Source organism: Spermophilus citellus (genome assembly GCF_964194105.1).
Source record: "Spermophilus citellus genome assembly, chromosome: 2".
Classification (NCBI taxonomy): domain Eukaryota; kingdom Metazoa; phylum Chordata; class Mammalia; order Rodentia; family Sciuridae; genus Spermophilus; species Spermophilus citellus.
This window is the reverse complement of record NC_138183.1, coordinates 246,726,526-246,743,913: the sequence shown is the minus strand read 5'-3', so window position 1 is coordinate 246,743,913 and position 17,388 is coordinate 246,726,526. Positions and strand designations below refer to the sequence as shown.

The window sequence follows — 17,388 nt, the reverse complement described above, 5'->3', positions numbered from 1 at the left end:
TAGCCCCTCACTGGGCGCAGGTGCTAACCAGGCTCCGACGTGATGAAAACACTTGTTCCTGCTGTTCCTTGGTGGTGATTCTCTTCCACTCTTCCCCGAGCAAAGTCCTACTCATCCTTCAGGAACCGCTCCTCCAGGACACTGTGGAGCCTGCCAGCGTCCTCAGAATTCAGAGCAAACGCTGCCTGCTCTGAGCCAGCTGCTCTGCTGGGCCCTGAGAACAGAGCTGGGAACCAAGAGACAAAGCCCTCGTCCCCAGGGAGTGGAGCGCCAGATTTTAGGCAAGCTGTGAGCCTCCGGGGTCTGGGGTGGCCCGGGGTGGGCCGTAGGCCACAGCACTGGCTCAGCTGTGCACACAGCACCACGGACAAGGGCAGAAGGGGCTGGCGAGCCACGACTGCAGTCCAAGTCCCTGAGCCCAAGGATCTTGATGCTGTCAGCTCGGAATTCTGATTTCCTAGTGAATGATCCGCATGGAGGCCAGTGCTCGGTCTTGCCCTGGCCTTCGGTCTGATGAAAGAGCTGGGCTACAGGAATCTTCAGGGACCAAGGCCGTGGGGATAGAAGGCCTTTGCTGCCCAGATTCTAGAAACAGCACGCAGCCCACCTCTATCAAGGGAATGGGGAGCGCATGGGGCGGGAGTGAAATGTTACTCTCCAACGCTGAAAAGGGTTTTATCCGACAGAACACAGCACAAAAGGAAACAAAGTGCTGTGCATCCATACCCTCTCCCTCCACCCCTGAAGCTCTGGAAGCCGTCCAGGTTCTCAGACCTTTCAGGCTCAGAGCCCGGCAAATGCTGGCCGGGGAATGGGTGGCCAGCTCGGGGCTTGTCACCCTCTGGCTGATCTACAGCTGGCAAGCCCAGAGCCCAGGAGATGTGAGCAGCAGCTTAACCTAGACACAGGTCTCCCTCTCCAGTACGGGCAGGATGGCGTCTCCAGGACCCAGCCTTTCTTAGGAAACAGCTAGATACTGTTAGGGGAGGGCTGGCGTTGGGGATGATAAGGCCTCAGGGAGATAACACCTATCAGATCAGCACAAGGTGTCACTGGCAAGTGGCTCATCTTAGTAAACCTGCTGAGCAGTAATGCCTCTCTGTGTGGGTCTGTCTTCTCACCCAGGGGTGCCCAAGACCGAAGAGGCTCACAGCTGGCCTGAGACCAGGCTCTGGCCCTTGGCAGGCACACAGTATACAGTGGGCAAATCTTTCAGGGCCATCTGTGCCTTACTTCCTGGGTTTTTAACAACTTTTTTATCTTTGGCTCATTTGGGCATCATCCCAGTTTGATGTCCCCTATCTAATGACTTATCCATGACCACAGTATCGATGGTCCCCAACTTACAAAGGCTTGACTTACGATGCTTTGACTCTATCATGGTATGAAATAAGCCGTCAGTAGAAACCCTCCTTTGACTTTCCATCTTCTCCCAGGCTGGTGTAGGCACGGCAGGACTCTCTGGAGGCTGGGCGTGGCAGCGAGCCACCGATCACAAGAGTAAACAACCAGCACCCGACAGCGCACCGTGTTGCCCAGCCGTGGGTAGGTGAGTTACGGGTGCTACGTACACTCTCAACGTACGGGTGGAGTTCTTCCAAACTCCGTCAGAAGTTAAGGGGCATGCCTGTCTGCCTTTTGTACCCCACATGTTTCCAGAGAGCATTTGAGAGGTTTAAGAGAAAGGACTCACATAGACAAAGTGGTTCAGACGGAACCAACCAAAAGCAGAGGGTCAGGATGATGGCCCTTCCAGATGTTGCTCCGCACTTCCCAGAGCCAGAGGATAAAAATAGGGACACAATGTGAAATGGCTCTCCTCCACAGTGAGAGGTAGCCCAGCAAGTCACCAGGGGAGAGGGCTTCTTCACCGGCCCCAGACCAACAGTTAAGAAGCACCAAACAATATGACCAACGGAGCCAGGAGACAAGATAGGGGGGTGTCTGTTTTTATAATCAGAACATGTGCCAGGGACGGTGGCACATGCCTATGATCCCAGTGACTCAGGAAGTCACTGAGCCTGGGCAACTTGGGATACCCTGTCTCAAAATGAAGAAAGAAAAACAAACAACGTGGTTTTGCAGGTATGGCTTGGTACCAAGTCACGCTCTGGGGGAACAAGGACCAGCGGGTGGCCACATGGTCCATCCCAGCAGAAGACACTGGGAGGTCCTGGAGCACTGACCCCAGAGGTCCTGGTGTCAGCAAAGTGAGATGTGCGGTGACAACTGCTGATTGACAGTTTACCTTTAAGTGGCCGATGACGAACTTGTGGACGATGTGGTTCCACTTGGACTTCTTGTAGACAGAAAGGTGGCCATAATCATGTTGCAGCCATCCAGCTTGGGCCTGGGGACAGAGGGCCACAGAGGCCATCACAGAATCAGCCAACAGGCACCCGACCTCTTCGAGGTGGGGGAGCCAGCAGGTAGAGCGGGCAGTACTTCCCGAGACGGGTGAGGGTGTCATGTCTCACCTGAGAGGTAGCAAGGACAAAGGCTGTGACGAGGGTAGAAATCCAGCCATTGCCGAAGTAAAAGACAGTGAACCAGGCGATGCTCTCCATGGCGATGATGTGGGCCAGGAGGAGGAAGAAGAACAGGTGGTTGGTCTTGAACAGGTTCATGTCCTCAGCAGTCTTCTTCAGGTTCCGGAAGTCCTCGGTGATCTGAGCCTGTGACCAAGAACACAGAGAAAGGAACGGGCTGCCTGCCCATCCGAGAGGACCGATGTTTGGAACCCAGGACACCCTTCAGAAGCTGTGGCAAGAGGGGAAAATCCACTATCCTAAATCCTACAGGAGCTGGACCACCACATACTGCAATAGCTGACACTGCCACATGCCTGCTGCGTGTGTGGCACAGGCCTGGGGACTGTGTACTGCCACAGCAGTAAGTGACAAAGAATTAGACTCAAAAGCTGGCATCTTATACCTCAATGCTCTCAGCAGGTTTTTCAGGATGGGTGAAGGTGGAAACAACCCAAATGTCCAGAGATGGACGAAGGGCTGACCCAAATGCAGCCTATACCTACAATGGAATAGTATTCAGCCTTAAAAAGGACATTTCCGACACATGCTACAATTCGGAGGAAACCTGAAGACATTGTGCTAAGTGAAATAGGCCAGTCCCTGTCACAGGAGGACAGATACTGTAGATCCCTCTTAGGCGGGGTCTGTAGAGTGGCCAAATGCCTAGAGCAGACTGTTGATGGTGGCTTCCAGGGGCCGAAGGACGGGGGGAATGGGGAGCTGGTGTTTCATGAACATGGATTTCAGTTTGAAACGATAAACAAGTTCCAGAGCTGGATGGTGGGGAGGCTAAGCAACAGTGAGAGAAACTGAGTGCCGCTGAACTGTGCACTTAAGTACGGTGAAGTTCTAGGTTAAGCATATTAGGCAACACTTTAAAAAGGAAAGCTTGTATGTATCCACCACCCGCCACTCCGCGCCACTCTGGAGAATTGAAGGGAGTGAAGTGGGGAACATAAACAAGTCGGGCTGGTCCCTGCCCACGGAGGGCCTGGGGCACAGGGAAGGACAGGTGAGCGCCGGCACAGGGAGCCAGGGGTTGAGCGGAGTCCGGAATGGCCCTGGGTCAATGCTGGGAGTCAGAGCGAAGCAGCAGGGAGCAGAGAGCGGAGCATGGAAGAATGGCTGGGTGGGTGTGGGGGAGGGGACTGTGCAGGAACCGGGGTGACACCTGGGGGACAGGTGCAGAATCTGAAGAGCGGCTGTCAAACCCAAGTAGCAGAAAGGGGAGAGGCGGGTGGAGAGGGAGAAGTCAGGCCGAAAGGAAGGAGCTTAGGACGCAGCGGAGGGGACGGCTGGAACCGGGGAGGGCCAGGTGGAGGAGAGGAGATGACCGGGTCAGCCAGGGCAAGGGGTGGAGGCGATCTCCTGTGTGCCCTGGTGGCAAAGACAAGAGGAGAGGGGAGACAGACATAGGTGGCGCAAGGGACTGGCCTCTGCAGGACACACAGGACGGTCTGCATCTGTTCGGGAGGACCAGACGCAATGGCAGGGGGCCAGTCAAGAGCCTAGGTTTGGAAGCCTGTGTCCAGCCTGGCTGGGCTGAGGCCACTGAGATGGAGGCTAATTATGAACCACTCCAGGGTGGGGCCCAGCTCAGGCAGGGAGCAGGAGACAGAGGGCCCATCAGAGGCAGTGTGTGGTGTCCCCAGGGCTTCACCCTAGACAGGAGTCAGAGGCCATGTCCTAGGGCTGGCAGGGGCCATGGTGGCCCAAGAGCAGAGGGGACGAACCGACCACAGCCTCCAAGGCCCTCAGAGGAAGCAGGATTTCCACGGAGCCCACCCCAGCCCTGGGGTCACAGGCAGGCCTTGTGCAGACCCCCACGCGGCCCTGGACACACACTGTCGGGGACAAGGCTGGGCCAGACAGGCTTGAGGAAGGGACTGGACTGGGTGCCTCATCCCTGCTTAAGACCAGGAGAGAACTGGGCTTGCTGAGCAGGAGAAGGCCAGGACTGGGAGGAGCAGGGAGGCCAGCCAGGGCGACTGTGCAGGAACTCAGAAGCACATGGCTCCATCATCTACGCAGGGTCTGGCACGCGGGCCCTTGGCTGTTGAGCAGGGCGGCCCCATGAGGCCCAGGTTTTTCTCCACACACTGCCCTCGCTGAAGCCCAGCAACCAGCAGGGCATCTGATCCAGAGAAGATGAACAACGAATGAGCAAACGATGGTCACTCTCCCAAAGTGACCACTGACTCCCAAGCGGCCACACTTGTCACTGTCTGATCTTCTCTTACTGGTCCTACATTTATTCCTAGATTGTCAAATCCAGGAAGGGAAGGAGGAGGAGGAAAATAAGGTTAGCTGGGAGAGAGGGGATGCCACTAGCTATTGCCAGTCCCTGGCTGTCGGTGGGAGCTCTGAGGTCCACTGTGACCCCGGGTGCTCCATGGAGGCTCCTCCTGGACTGGACCAAAGGCTCCGCTGCCCCCCCAGGACTCCCAATCCTGCTCAGGTTTGAAGTCCTACTCACGTTCTTGCCACGATCCAGGCTGGGCTCCTCTGGGGCCAACTCGCCAATCAGCAGAGGCTTCAGGAACTTGCGGACAAAGTCAAGGTCAGGGTGGAAGGCATTGAAGGCATCCTGGAGAATAGAGGAATAAAGGTGAGAATGAGCCCCAGCCCTCTGCCTGCTTTTCTGGCCCACACCAAGCAGGGCGTCCACCATCGGGCCTCAAGAGCTCTCTCCAGTCTCATCCCCCAGACAGATCCCTCAACCAGGAGCAATCCTAGAGCTGTGTGGATATGGGGCCTGCTGAGCTGGCCAAGGGTTTGAGTGCGCATCCTGGGAGGTGCACCCACAGGTGTTAGGCCTACTCCTAAGCTGGGTGTCTGACACAGTGCGCAAATCACAGTACCCACCACCCTGGGGTGCTCCTCGCCCACACACCCACAATTATCAATGAAAAGAACAAGACCAAAGACAACTACAACGTGGAAAACATGCTTAGGACATCACAGTAAACAAAAAACAAACACAGAACTGGGTAAAAGGCACTTCTGACAAGAGTCTTGGGAGAGCTAAATTCAAAATGTTAAGGGAGGGGTGTTGTGCCTCACTTTATTTTCCTTACTTCCCAAATTTTCCCTAACACCACTATCATGTTATGCATTTTAATCTCCCCTAAGGATGAAGGAAAAAATGCTTAGTTTGGGGAAAGTCAGACAGTGTACAGAAAAATAAAGAGAAAAATAATTACCATCAAGAAAGTGGCCACCATTGCTAATAATTTTAGCATTTTTCCTTCCAACTTTTTCTATACATATTAAATAAATTGTCTCATTAAAATAGAGATGAGCGGGCCCCCAGGAGCCCCCAGGGCTGAACAATAGGATGTTCCAGTGGCACAACCTTTACCCCACATCAAACTAGTCACTAGAATGGAGAGGTCACCAGGACTGAAGGAGAAGCCTAACAGCACCATGGGAAACCAAGAGAAAAATCAATATGGCGGTGGAGGTGGGGTGGAAACATGGGTTTATGGGAGAATGGTCTAGATGAAAAGAAACTAAAAAGACAAACTGCCATGCCTTAGCTTGAAAGACTCCTGTTTGGAGGAAAAATACAAGTTTTACAAGACTCTCTTCAGGGTTATACATGTGGATTGGCTATTTGATCCTATCCAGGAATGGCTATTCATTTGCTTGGAAGGGACCCAGGGAGTGCTTATCTTCAAAAGAAAAATGGTCTGCGTATAAGGAGAAAGCAAATGTGGCCAGGTGTCACAACTAGCGGCCGTGGGCCGAGAGGATAAAAGGTGCTCACCTGCTCTTTCAATATGTCTGTATGTTCAGAAAATTTCCAAGTTAAAAAAGAAGTGGGGGGAGAGAAGGTGGGAAATGCTGGCAACTCCTAAAACTCTTCACCCCCACACCAAAGTATCTCCCGACAGCGACTGTCAGTCCCCTCCGGCTTCCTCACTGCGCCCCTGTATCCTGTCCATGCCTCGTTTAGAGCAGACATACAGAGCAACACTTCATGCAGGGGAAAACTGGGCCTGGGGCTTTAAAGGAAAAAAAATCTCTGAGCCCCGATTGCTGAAGGGAAAGGTATGGATCACAACAGGTGAATTTTCTGGCCTCCTGGGGAGGAAGTGAGGAGGCCCAGGACCCAGCCCTGATCCGCTCTGCCTGCCCCGGGCTCAGATGTCTCTGCCAGGCGAGGAAGGCCCTGGGAAGGGCCCAGATGGAGCCGCCGGAATCAGGGTCCCTTCATGTGTCCCTCTCACATCAAACCACAGCCTTTGAGAAACAGGAAGTCCTCCGTATAGTGCCCGAGGAACAACTTCAGTGTCTGACAACTAAATGATGCCTCTCAGCCAGTCACGGAAAGGTAAAGTCCAATACCTTGCAAGTGTGTTCACCACAGCCTTTCCCAAGGGCCAGACATGGCTTCGGTGGCCATACCTGGGTACCTGGTCTCACAAGGACTTGAAGGGGTTCCACCCTGCAGACCTGTTCTGAGTGTCTTCATCTACTACTGCTTTACACAGCCCTGCGTATACTTCTGGAACACAAGTGTTCTCCTCCATCTCCTACACCCACACCTTGGTGGTTGGTTTAGCTGCATGTGCTGAGGTGCCAGAGGCTGGTCACTGAGCCACGCGAGTGGCCTGCATCATAAGCCACTACTCTTTACCTAACTCTGGGAGGCAGGTCCTCGATTAGAGATGAGAAAGGACTCCCAGGTTGGTGAAGCCACTTGTCCATGGTCACTTTGCAGGGATTAGCTGATCAGAGCTTCATCTAGCTGCGTTTACTCTAGATTTTTCCTCGGTTCATACAAAGACCTCAATCAAAGCAAGTTTTCATCTCCCTGAGAGTTAATCATTTTTTCTGTCTCCCCATTTAAGTTGCCACATATGTGCCTCACACACTTCCAGAAGTGTCCCAACAGCTCTTTGGGACAGGGGTGTCTATTTATTGCAAGGTAGGCCACGGTACCCGGCAAGACAGAGCCAACCCAAACGTTGATTTTGGAACAAGAATTGGAACCAGGTTCTATCCTGTTCTGACAGGGAGAGAAGCCAAAGCCCTTCTAGCAAGAGAACCCGGGACTCCAGTAAAGAGAAGGGATGCTGGGCCTGGGCAGGAGGCCTCCCATTGAGCTGCAGCCAGCAAGAAGCCGGCAATTCAATGCCCCCTAGATCTCTTGGAGACAAAGCTGCCCCCAGGCTAGGAACACGGAAGGCCAGGACTCACACCCAGGCTCTCTCCCCTGAATACCACGCCCCTCCTGCCTGTCCACCATGCAGCCCGGGTCTCTTCAATTGCTTCCTTTTCCCAAGAACAGCACAGGGGCAAGCGGGCAGCTGGAGTGTACCTCTGGCCTCCTCTTGCCTTCCCTCGATTTTAGAGCTGAGCAAGGCAGACAAGGCAGGAAAAGGGACAAGGCCAGCTGGGGAGGGACAAGATTAGTGCCTAGAGGCTGACAGTCCAGAGTCAAGCAAGCTTGAGAGAGATGAGGGAAGCAAATCCAGTAGATTCAGGTCACTGTGAATTATTCATCTTCCTGCCAGGGCCCAGCTCGGAGTCATGGAGCTTCTCAATGAATGTTTGATGAATCCCAAGTAGAGGACGTTCTGTAGGGATGGAGACTGCAAGGAAAAGCGCAGACACACTTCTTTTTTTTTTTTAAAGAGAGAATTTTTTATTATTTATTTTTCGGCGGACACAACATCTTTGTATGTGGTGCTGAGGATCGAACCCAGGCCACACGCATGCCAGGCGAGCGTGCTACCACTTGAGCCACATCCTCAGTCCAACACAGACACACTTTTGAGGCACAACGGTGAGGGTTCTTGGCGCCCACAGCATGGCAAAGACAGGAGAAACTGCAGGGAGCAGAGGGAAGAGATCTCGGAGAGGCAGAAATAGGAAATGAAAGAGGAAGAGGGGGAGTGAGCCCACAGGATTCGTTGCTGGAAGATCCCGAGTTTCGGGTTTAAGCACTGCTGCTTGAACAAGGTTTCCGAACCTTAATAATGAGAAATATCTACATGGCTGATCTAAAAGATAACACATATGAATGCACTTTATGAAGTTGCAAGAATTAAGTGACTTTGTCTTTTTTTTTTTTTTTTTTTTAAGGTATAGGAGCTTGCTATATTGACCAGGTTGGCCTCCAACTCCTGGGCTCAAGCAATCTTCCTGCCTCAGCTTCTCCGGCAGCTGAGACTACGGGTATGCACCCCAGTACCTGGCTAAGTGACTTTTTATTATAAGAACAGGCAAGGTCTAAATTCTGCAGAAAATCCTAAGGACAACTGCTCCCTCCTTTGGGGGAAGAGGTAGGTCCCTAACTTCTGACATTTTCTGTAGAAACAGAAAAATCCCCTACTGACATCTGGATTGTGCCCCAAAATGGCTTCTTTAACTTATGGCGTCTCTTTCCAGCCCCTTGTTAGGATGTCACTGGACTGTGGGTGGCTCAGAGCAAGGTACTACGGGGATACCCATCTGTCTGCTGCTCCGTTCCTCCCAAAACTCTGCCAGATCCACAAATACTCTGTCATTTCCTGTGTTCTCAGGAAGAAGCCTGTGCCCCAAGGAACAAAGCCACTTGCTTAACAGGCTGGACAAAGCTCTCTTGAGTCCCACAGACTGCTCCTACCTTTTCCCTTCCCATATTCCCCTGCTGCTCAGGGCCTTTTTTAAACTTGGTCTCAGAAAGTTAAAAAAAAAAAAAAAATTCAAACTGCCAAAAGAATCCAGTTGTTCGCTCTATCACTATTCAATTACATCCTCAGTGGTGTTCCATGCCCGAGAAGTCTCAATATGGAAGGCGGTAAGCTTCATGGACAGGGGTTGTCTTTATATTTTGCTACAACAAAATAGCTAGCATAAATTAACTTTTTTTTCTTCCAAGTTCCTCTTTGCATACTTTACATTCTAGTGGTTTCCTAATTCTCTCTCTCTCTCTCTCTCTCTTTTTTTTTTTTTTGTCATTTGTCTGATAACACCATGTTGCGTGGTGTAGGGCTTACTTTGCCTCGAATATTTCATTGGAATAGGTACAGGTGTATCTTACCTATGAGGACAGGGGGCTCAGTAGCATGATACCACTCCAGTGATCACATCTTCTTTCTCCCGTTTCAGACTGTCTGCAGCCTAATCTGACTCCCGGCCTAGCTTTCCGACAACAGGCAAGTCACATCCGTGTTGCCAGAGTTACCACCAATGAAATTTATACAGAAAGCTCTGGGGCAAAAATCAGAAATAAAGAAAGTGTTATATTTTTACCTCCAACTTGTGAGATAGCGAAGGGACATAGAAGAGTAAAGCATCCAGTACTGAACAGGATGGATGTGAGCACAGTTTCTTGGAGGAAACTCATTGTAAAGGTCAGGAAAACACTGATAACATCCAGAATAAGGATGGAATAACTCTGATGGCTTAACCTATGAAGTTCAAGGCAATGGACAGATTGAGCTTCCACGTAAGGAAAATTAGACAAAAACAGAATAATCAGACCAAATATATCATGCTTGACTTTTCCTTCTAGGAAACTCTTTGGTGAGAGCCTGGTAGGGCAGGGACCTTCTACAACTTACCTATGGAGTCATGAACAGGCTAGCACAAGTCCAGCAAAAGAGAATAGTGGAAAGACCCCAACCAGGAGGTAGGAGGTCTTTTACCTAGGAATTGCTTCACCAAAGCTCCTCACCAGATTGCAGAAAAGTCCAACTGAACTAGTACTGAAAGTCTGTGAAAAGTTTATACCCATCTGAATTCTGATTAGCATCACCAGTCCCTCCTGGGCTTAAGCATTGTAGTGAGCAGGTCAAACAAGGTGGGGAGGAAAACTGTAGGCTATATGGATATGTGTGGCCCTCTTCTCAATCTTGAAAAGAGCTGAGCCCTGCTCACCAAAGCCACCAGTCCATCTGGTCTCCACGATATGAAAGTGGGGAGAGTCAAGAATTAGGAGTATCCCACTTGAACAGCAAAAGATCACAAACAGGTCAGCATCCTAGACCTCCAGGTGGAATGAGCGGGGTCAAGGTTATCCCTCCTTTCTTTCTGCCTCTCCCCTATTCACCTTGCCCCAGTTTCTTTAGCCCAGTCCACCTTTTTCTCTGCTCTGGTTCACCACCACCAAGGGTGAGCCAATCCTTGTCTCCCTCTCCCCGCTCTGAGTCTCTGGGGCTCCTGTCGAACTTTAATGCCAGGATTTCAGACTGGGGGCTGCCGGTGTGGGATTGCTGCGCAATTGCGGAGCCACACACGTGGTGAGGGCAGGAGAGGCAGCCCTGGCTCTGGAGAGGTCCCAGAGCCCATTATCTTTGACAGTGCAAAATGAGGGAAGTGAGTTTCTGGTAGGATTTAAAAACAAAGGGCCATTGAGTTGAACGTCCGAGAGTAACCTCGGATGCAGATGGACCTGTTGCCAAGCCTGCCAACTGTTTCTAAATTCCGGTTCCAGGTATCCTCTCTACCTGGGCTTTGCAGACTCCAGCCCGTTCTCCTTCCACCAGTTCTCCATCCGGGTGTCCCAGAAGACCGGCCTTTGAGGTGGGTCCAGATAATCCTTGGGAGCGTGGGAACCTGAGCCACTAGGCTGCCTCTCCCGGGCAGCCATTGCGAACCTTCTCAGACCAGAATCCAAGGAGCAGCGAGCTCGCGCCGGGGACGAGCTTCCCTTCTCCGCCCCCTAGTTTTGCTAGAGAGTGCAGGACGCGCGCCGAGTCCCACACAGGGCTGCCCGCTCTCCCGCTCCTTTCCGCGGCGTCCAAGGGTGGCCATCTTCCGAGCTGGGAGCGCGAAAAGCCCCGAGGAGCGCTCCCTTTGGAGAGTGCCCGGCTCAGGCTGAGCCCGCGGAAGGAGTGGACGCGTGGGTCGCAGCACGCGCGGCAGCTGTGCACAGTTACCCACCGCTGGGACCTCCACGGCGGCGCAACCCTCCGGGGTGCGAAATCCGACCCCCACCCCACGTCGGCCCAGTAGGCCCAGAGGAGGACGATTCTGGACGCGGGATGAGCGCAGGAGATTCACTTTCCTTCCCTCCAGGACATCCCGAGCTCGATTCAGAGCCTGAGGTCTGTTTGGCGCCCAGTAACCCCGGGCTCCCGATCCCGCCCGAGGCAGAGAAGCGAAGCTGGAGCCCCCAGACTCTTACCGTAGCATCTTCTCCCGCGTAGTGCGCGATGACCCGGTGGCCGCCCGGGTGCCGCGTGGACCATTTGGTGACGTTGTAGACCTTGCGGTCGACCACGAGCCACTTGTCGGTGCGCTGGTTGTGCTTCTGAATCTCCTCCCAGCTGAAGGTGGGCATCGGCGCCTCGCGCTCGGTGGCCCCCTCGCCCTGGTTCCCCCCCTTCCCCATGCTGCCTACCCACCGGGATGCTTCGTGCGCCGCGGTTTCTGGGAGCCGGCGGCTGGCTGCACGGACCTTTCCCTCCTGGCCCGCACCCTCCTCGCTTTCGGCTTTTGTCTTCTCCTACTCCTCCTCCCACCGCGACCCCTCCCCTCGCCTTCGCTCCTCCTCGCCTTGCAAGTATCCCTGCCTTCCTCCGGTGTATCCCGGTTTCCCGGTGCCCCCAAGTGGTCCCCTTCCTCCGCCCCACCCTCAGCCCGCCCGCTACGACTTTTGCCTCCAGTAAAAACTCCCGGGTAGCTCACGGCCTCGACGCCTCCTCCTCCCGCCCCTCCAGGTCCCCCCGCCCGGGGTTCCGCATCCTCCCGCGTTCCCCGCCGCCCGGGTTTCCACAGTGATCAGCAGAGCGCCTGCACCAATCAGGGATCGTCGCCCCGCCTGCCATTGGCCCAGGAGGATCTTTCGAAGGCCAGCGGGCTGGAGCGGTGGGTCCCCGGCTCCCCCGCCCGCCCGCGTGGAGTCCAGCCCTGCGGCGAGGCCCGCTACGTGTCCGACCTCCTCCCTCCCCTAGATGCAGCCCTAGGGCCCGGAGGAGATCCCAGAGGGGCAGACCAGGGGCGGCGACTGGGCTCGGCCGAGCTCCGGGGCGCGTGCGCGCGCGCCAGGCGCTTGGGGGATTTGCACCTGATGCCGGCACAAAGAGGGTTTAGCCGCCGCCCACGCCAGCAGGCTCTTAAGCTGGCGAGCAGGCCAGGACACCGAGTTGTCCAGGACTGGCTTGCCTAGGTAACGCCCTTCCCTGGCCCGCTGGAATCGAGACTCCGGTATCTCACATTGTCTGAGCGATCCACATTGTGTGGCACCTCCCCGGCAGCCTCTCTGGGGAAAGGAGCCGGTCTGGATCTGTTTGCAGGCTTTGAACCTTTTAATCAGACAGTCTTGGGAGGAGAAATTGGGGAATCTCTGTTCTGTTCCTTGTGCAAAGAGCCAATGCCAGGAAGGAGGTGAAATTCCAAGTCGAATAGGTCGCGGCGCTTTCCCAGGATTCAAGCTCACAGCCTTGTTGGGAAACACGGAAACAATACGGGACCATAAGTAATTGATCAGATAGTGGTGGTGTTCAGACTCCGGAAAGTCTAAGCCTGCAGTCCTGCAGGTCCCCAGATGCTGTTTAACATCAGTGCCGTAACAGGGCTGGCCCAGATTCCTGGGGAAGTGGGCCTGGCTGGATGAGGAAACCAGTAGAAAATAAGGATGAACAGAGGGAGGTGCAGAAGATTTGGGAATCAGCAGTGGCCCAGTCACTCCCGGAGACCACAGAGAGCACAGAGTTCATACTGCCTAGCTCCTAATGACTTCAGTGAAAGGAACCAACCTGATGCAGGGGTGACTTGGGCAGACATGGGGAGGGGGGACCAGGCAGGATCCCTTTCACGTCACTCTTGTAGTCTCAGACCTATAGGACCTCCATGGCCCTGTCATTCTATACTGGTATCAGTCCTGAGCCCTGTCATTCACTCCACAAACCCCAGACCTGAAGAGGGCGGGACCTCTGCCTTAGAGCTTCCCCACAAGATAAGAGAGAATGAAGCAAGTCATGGGGGGGGGGGTACAGTGACTTTTAGGCCTGTTAAAGTTTTATTGAAATGGAACCAAGAAGAGGATTTTTTTCAAAAGAGTATTAGCACAATACAGAGATAACTTCAATGAAAAAGTTTTAAAGGGCTGTGGAGCTCAGGAGAGGGAGCGATATCTGAAAGGAAGACTCGGGAGGTCTCCCGGGTGAGCCTTGGAAAGTTGGGGAAAGCTGGGTTTTCCTAGGAGCAGGTGCCAGCTGGGCACTAGCCAGAGTTCGGGGAAAAGGCAGGAACGAATGAATGAACAGGACGGCTGCAGCCAGGCCAGCTCCGGGCAGGTTTCAGGTTGGGGGAGCCCCTTGGGCCTCCATAAGGACAGGATGGAGGACTTCGTGGTGGAGCCAGTGCAGAGCTTTGAAAATTCACCCAGCACGAGTATGCCCCGATCAGATCTGTGATGTGGAAAGAGACCTTCTGAGGCAGGTTGGGGCTGGGATGAGAAGTGGGGAGAAGCCAGGGAAGCAGCAAATTTAGCTTAGGATGGAGGAAGGGAGGCCTGGACTAAGGGGACTTCAGGAGACCAATCTCCCACTAGAAGCACCTGGCACCCTCTGCCCTCTTCCTGTTCCTCTCTTATTGAATACTCTGCCTGCTTGGATGAGCTGGTGAGAGTGTTTGCTCAGCCAACCCACCCACAGGAGCACCAAAGACTGCAGCCTCCCGGGGGTGTTGCCAGGATCTCATTATGATCTTTCATCTTTATCAGTGACAAAAGGTACCAGCTGGCATGGCTTGGAGCCCAGGTCCCCTCACCCAGCCAAGAGGGTGAACAGATCAGGCAGAGTGGGGCGTACGAGGGGAGAGAGGGCCTCCAGGAATGGAGCCCACACCCACAATCCCCGCTAAATGCGGGGATTGCCCTCACAAGGAGGCACTGATGGGAGCCTGTTAGGGTCATGAAAGAGAGAGTGAAAGTGAATGACCCTCTAGCCATCTTGCAGCTGGGGCTCATCCAGAGGGAACACAGTGGAGACAAAGGGCACCTTGGAGGCAAACCATCAGCAGAAGGTTCATTCTGGCCTCTTCTGTCTCTTCCTTTCTTCGGGTGATAAATATGGCCACATTGCTTCTCACCTTTAAGATATCTTCCCATTCCATCTTTCCAAAGCCCTCAAGGTCCACCCACTGTCACATTTCATGAATGCAGACTCTGTGCTCTCTAGGTTTACTTTCTGTCTTCCATTCATTTCTCAGTTCATTACAATTTCTCCATTTCTACCATTTTTTTTCCCCAGTGCTGGGGATGGATCCCAGGGCCTTGCACGTGTTAGGCAAGTGCTCTACTACTGAGCCTACCCCAGCCCCAATCTACTCCGGTTCTCCTAGTGTGTCAGTCAGCTTTCTGTTATGATAACAAACACCTGAGACGATCAACTTATTTTTTAAATAGGTTTCTTTTGGCTCACAGTTTCAGGGGCTTCAACTCTCTGGGCCTGTGATGGCACATCATGTGGAAATGTGTGGCAGGCAAAACTGTCTACCTCATGGCTGAGAATGGAAAGAAAGAAAGGAGAGGGGCTGGGGTCTCGCTGTCCCCCTTGAGGGCATGTCCCTAGGGACCTCTTTCTAGGTCCCACCTCTTCAGGGTTCCATTGCCTCTCAAAAGCACATGCTGGGGACCAAGATTTTGACACATGGACATTTGGGGTACACTTACAATCCAAACTATAGCAAAACATAATAATAGCAATCCCTCCCATTGGTTTCTCAATTTAAGTGCCCATGACCTGGTTTCTCCCATTTCCTTGTTCAGGGACCAGTCTGCATCCAAGTCTACATTTGCAATGCCATCTCTTTCCCAGGGCCTGACCACACTTCCACTCCTTCCCTGGACTGCAAAGCTGAGGTCCCCCTCCCAACTCAAACCCGGAGGCAAGGGAACAGCCCAGCCTCATGTGTTTTGGGGGTCTATCCAGGTCTAACTCACACTATTTCAGGTACAAAAATCAAACTTGTCTTCTTCCCAAATTCAGCCCTGCCTTTGAACTTCTCCATGTCCATGAATAGCACCATTGTCCCTCCAGCCATGCAGTGTCAGAATTCCAGAATATCTTTACTTTTCCAGGATCTCACTCTTACAAAAAGGTTATGGTGTTCAGCAGATTCTACCTCCAGGGGGTTTTATTCTGCCCCCCTTATTCCTTTGTCTCTGTTACTGCCCTGGATAAGACCTCTCAACAACCAGCCCAAATCTCACTGTGACTTTCCTTGACTCCAAACTTCTCTCGGTCCCTCATTACCTAGTGAACTAAGTAGGGCTGAAGTGCTCCCTGGGGGCTGGTCATGTGACTCATGGGTAGGGTGCTTCTGGGTTCTATCCTTAGAAGGAAGGAAGGAAAGAAGGAAGGAAGGAAGGAATGAGTTTTCCCTGAAGACATTGGCTTGCCTGCAGTTCTAATGCAAAAAGCACCCCCCCAAAAAAATGTCATGTGGGGAGAAATAGCCTTATTTTTATGTAAAATCATGGTAGGAATATCCCATCATAGTTCAGACCTTGAAGCCAAAATTAGAGAAGTGTTCTTGGGCCCTGAATTGGAAAACCAACAGAACCGATATGTAATATCTTAAAAAGCTAAGTTTATCTCGCGGGCAAACAACTGTAAGAATGGGCAGTGAATGACCAAGCTACACTACTCAGAGAGCCCAGGCTGGGTGGGTTGTGTCCAGTCTTTGGTTCTCACATCAGACAAGGTCATTGAGTGCTTTATATGTCCCTTTAGGTCCCTTTGAAGGGTACTGGACCACAGGCCATTGTTATTAGAAGGCCCAAATTATCCAAGCTCTGGCTCCTGTTGGCTTTGTGATCTTTCTTGACCAGGTCCTTTGGTTTTTTCTGAGCCTCAGGGTCCTCATCTGTAAAATGGGAGCAAACCTACCTCGAATAATTTTGAAGATAAAATCAGGCAATTACAATGAAAACTAAAAACATTTTGTAGTCTACAAATTAATCCACTTACCTACTTCAAGGGACTTGTTATTGCTGCTGTCATTGCTATTGTATCAGTAATGGCAGGGCTTTGGCGTTGCCACCAATGTTTGTTTCTTCAGCTATCAGTACTGATAATTAACAGTTCTTGAGCATTGATCATGCACTACTGTGTTACATGCTTTAAACCCATTATCTGTTTTAACCCTCACCTCAGCCTTATTTTGCCAATGATGACAAGAGGGCTCAGGGAGATGATACAGTTGCATGAGGTCCCATGTTTATAAGCATTGGTGGGATTTTTCTGATCCACAGCCCACATCCTTTCCATCAAATTGCAAATTGCTAGGTGACAGCAGGTAGATGGTTAAACTTAATCTCGCCCATTCGTTCATGCAATAGATATTTTTTGAGTTCCTATTACTGTTACACAGCATAAACAACTTAGGTAATGTCAATGGATCAAGCGGCCCTCTGCCAGGAGGAAGAGCTGCACTGGAGACCTTAGATCCTGCTTTCAAGTTAACCAAGTTCAAGTGCATTTGTACATTTCACAATATCATAGTTTTAAGAACTGGAAATACCTTGTTTTACCGACAGGATAGCTAAGGTCCAGCAAGGATGATGAACTTGACCAAGGCCAGTGTTGTAAATGAACGGTAGAACAAGGACTAGAAATTGTAACTCAAACGTTTTCTGACTCAAAGGTCAGGGCTGCCTTACTGACAGCAGCCAAGGCAAATACAGGTGGCCAGACCTGCCCCATCATGACAAAATGTACATATGCATTTGAGCACGATGCTTCTGGAGCTTTGAATGTCTTCTCAGACACGTAGGGTTAGGAGGCTTAAGTTAGACTGAAGTAGGGACTCACTGGGCATTAGCCGAGTAATCTCCAGGCCTCGTGTCCAGTCTTTGGTTGACTAAGCAGCAGGGTCAACACTGGTGCCCAAGCCCTGTCCCAGCTAAAGGAGG

General features: G+C 52.3%; 1 protein-coding gene across 1 annotated transcript in view; it reads right to left on the bottom strand.

Annotated features, from left to right (window-relative positions):
* Positions 1-12,157, bottom strand: part of FADS2 (fatty acid desaturase 2) — a 30,649-nt gene extending 18,492 nt beyond the window's left edge. The window contains exons 1-4 of the mRNA XM_081281358.1: positions 11,653-12,157; positions 5,008-5,118; positions 2,478-2,675; positions 2,249-2,350 (exon numbers count right to left, since the gene is read on the bottom strand). Of these exons, the coding sequence (XP_081137484.1) occupies positions 2,249-2,350; positions 2,478-2,675; positions 5,008-5,118; positions 11,653-11,859 (618 nt within the window). The 5' untranslated portion in view covers positions 11,860-12,157. The remainder of the gene's footprint in view (positions 1-2,248; positions 2,351-2,477; positions 2,676-5,007; positions 5,119-11,652) is intronic.
* Positions 12,158-17,388: the final 5,231 nt, after the last annotated feature.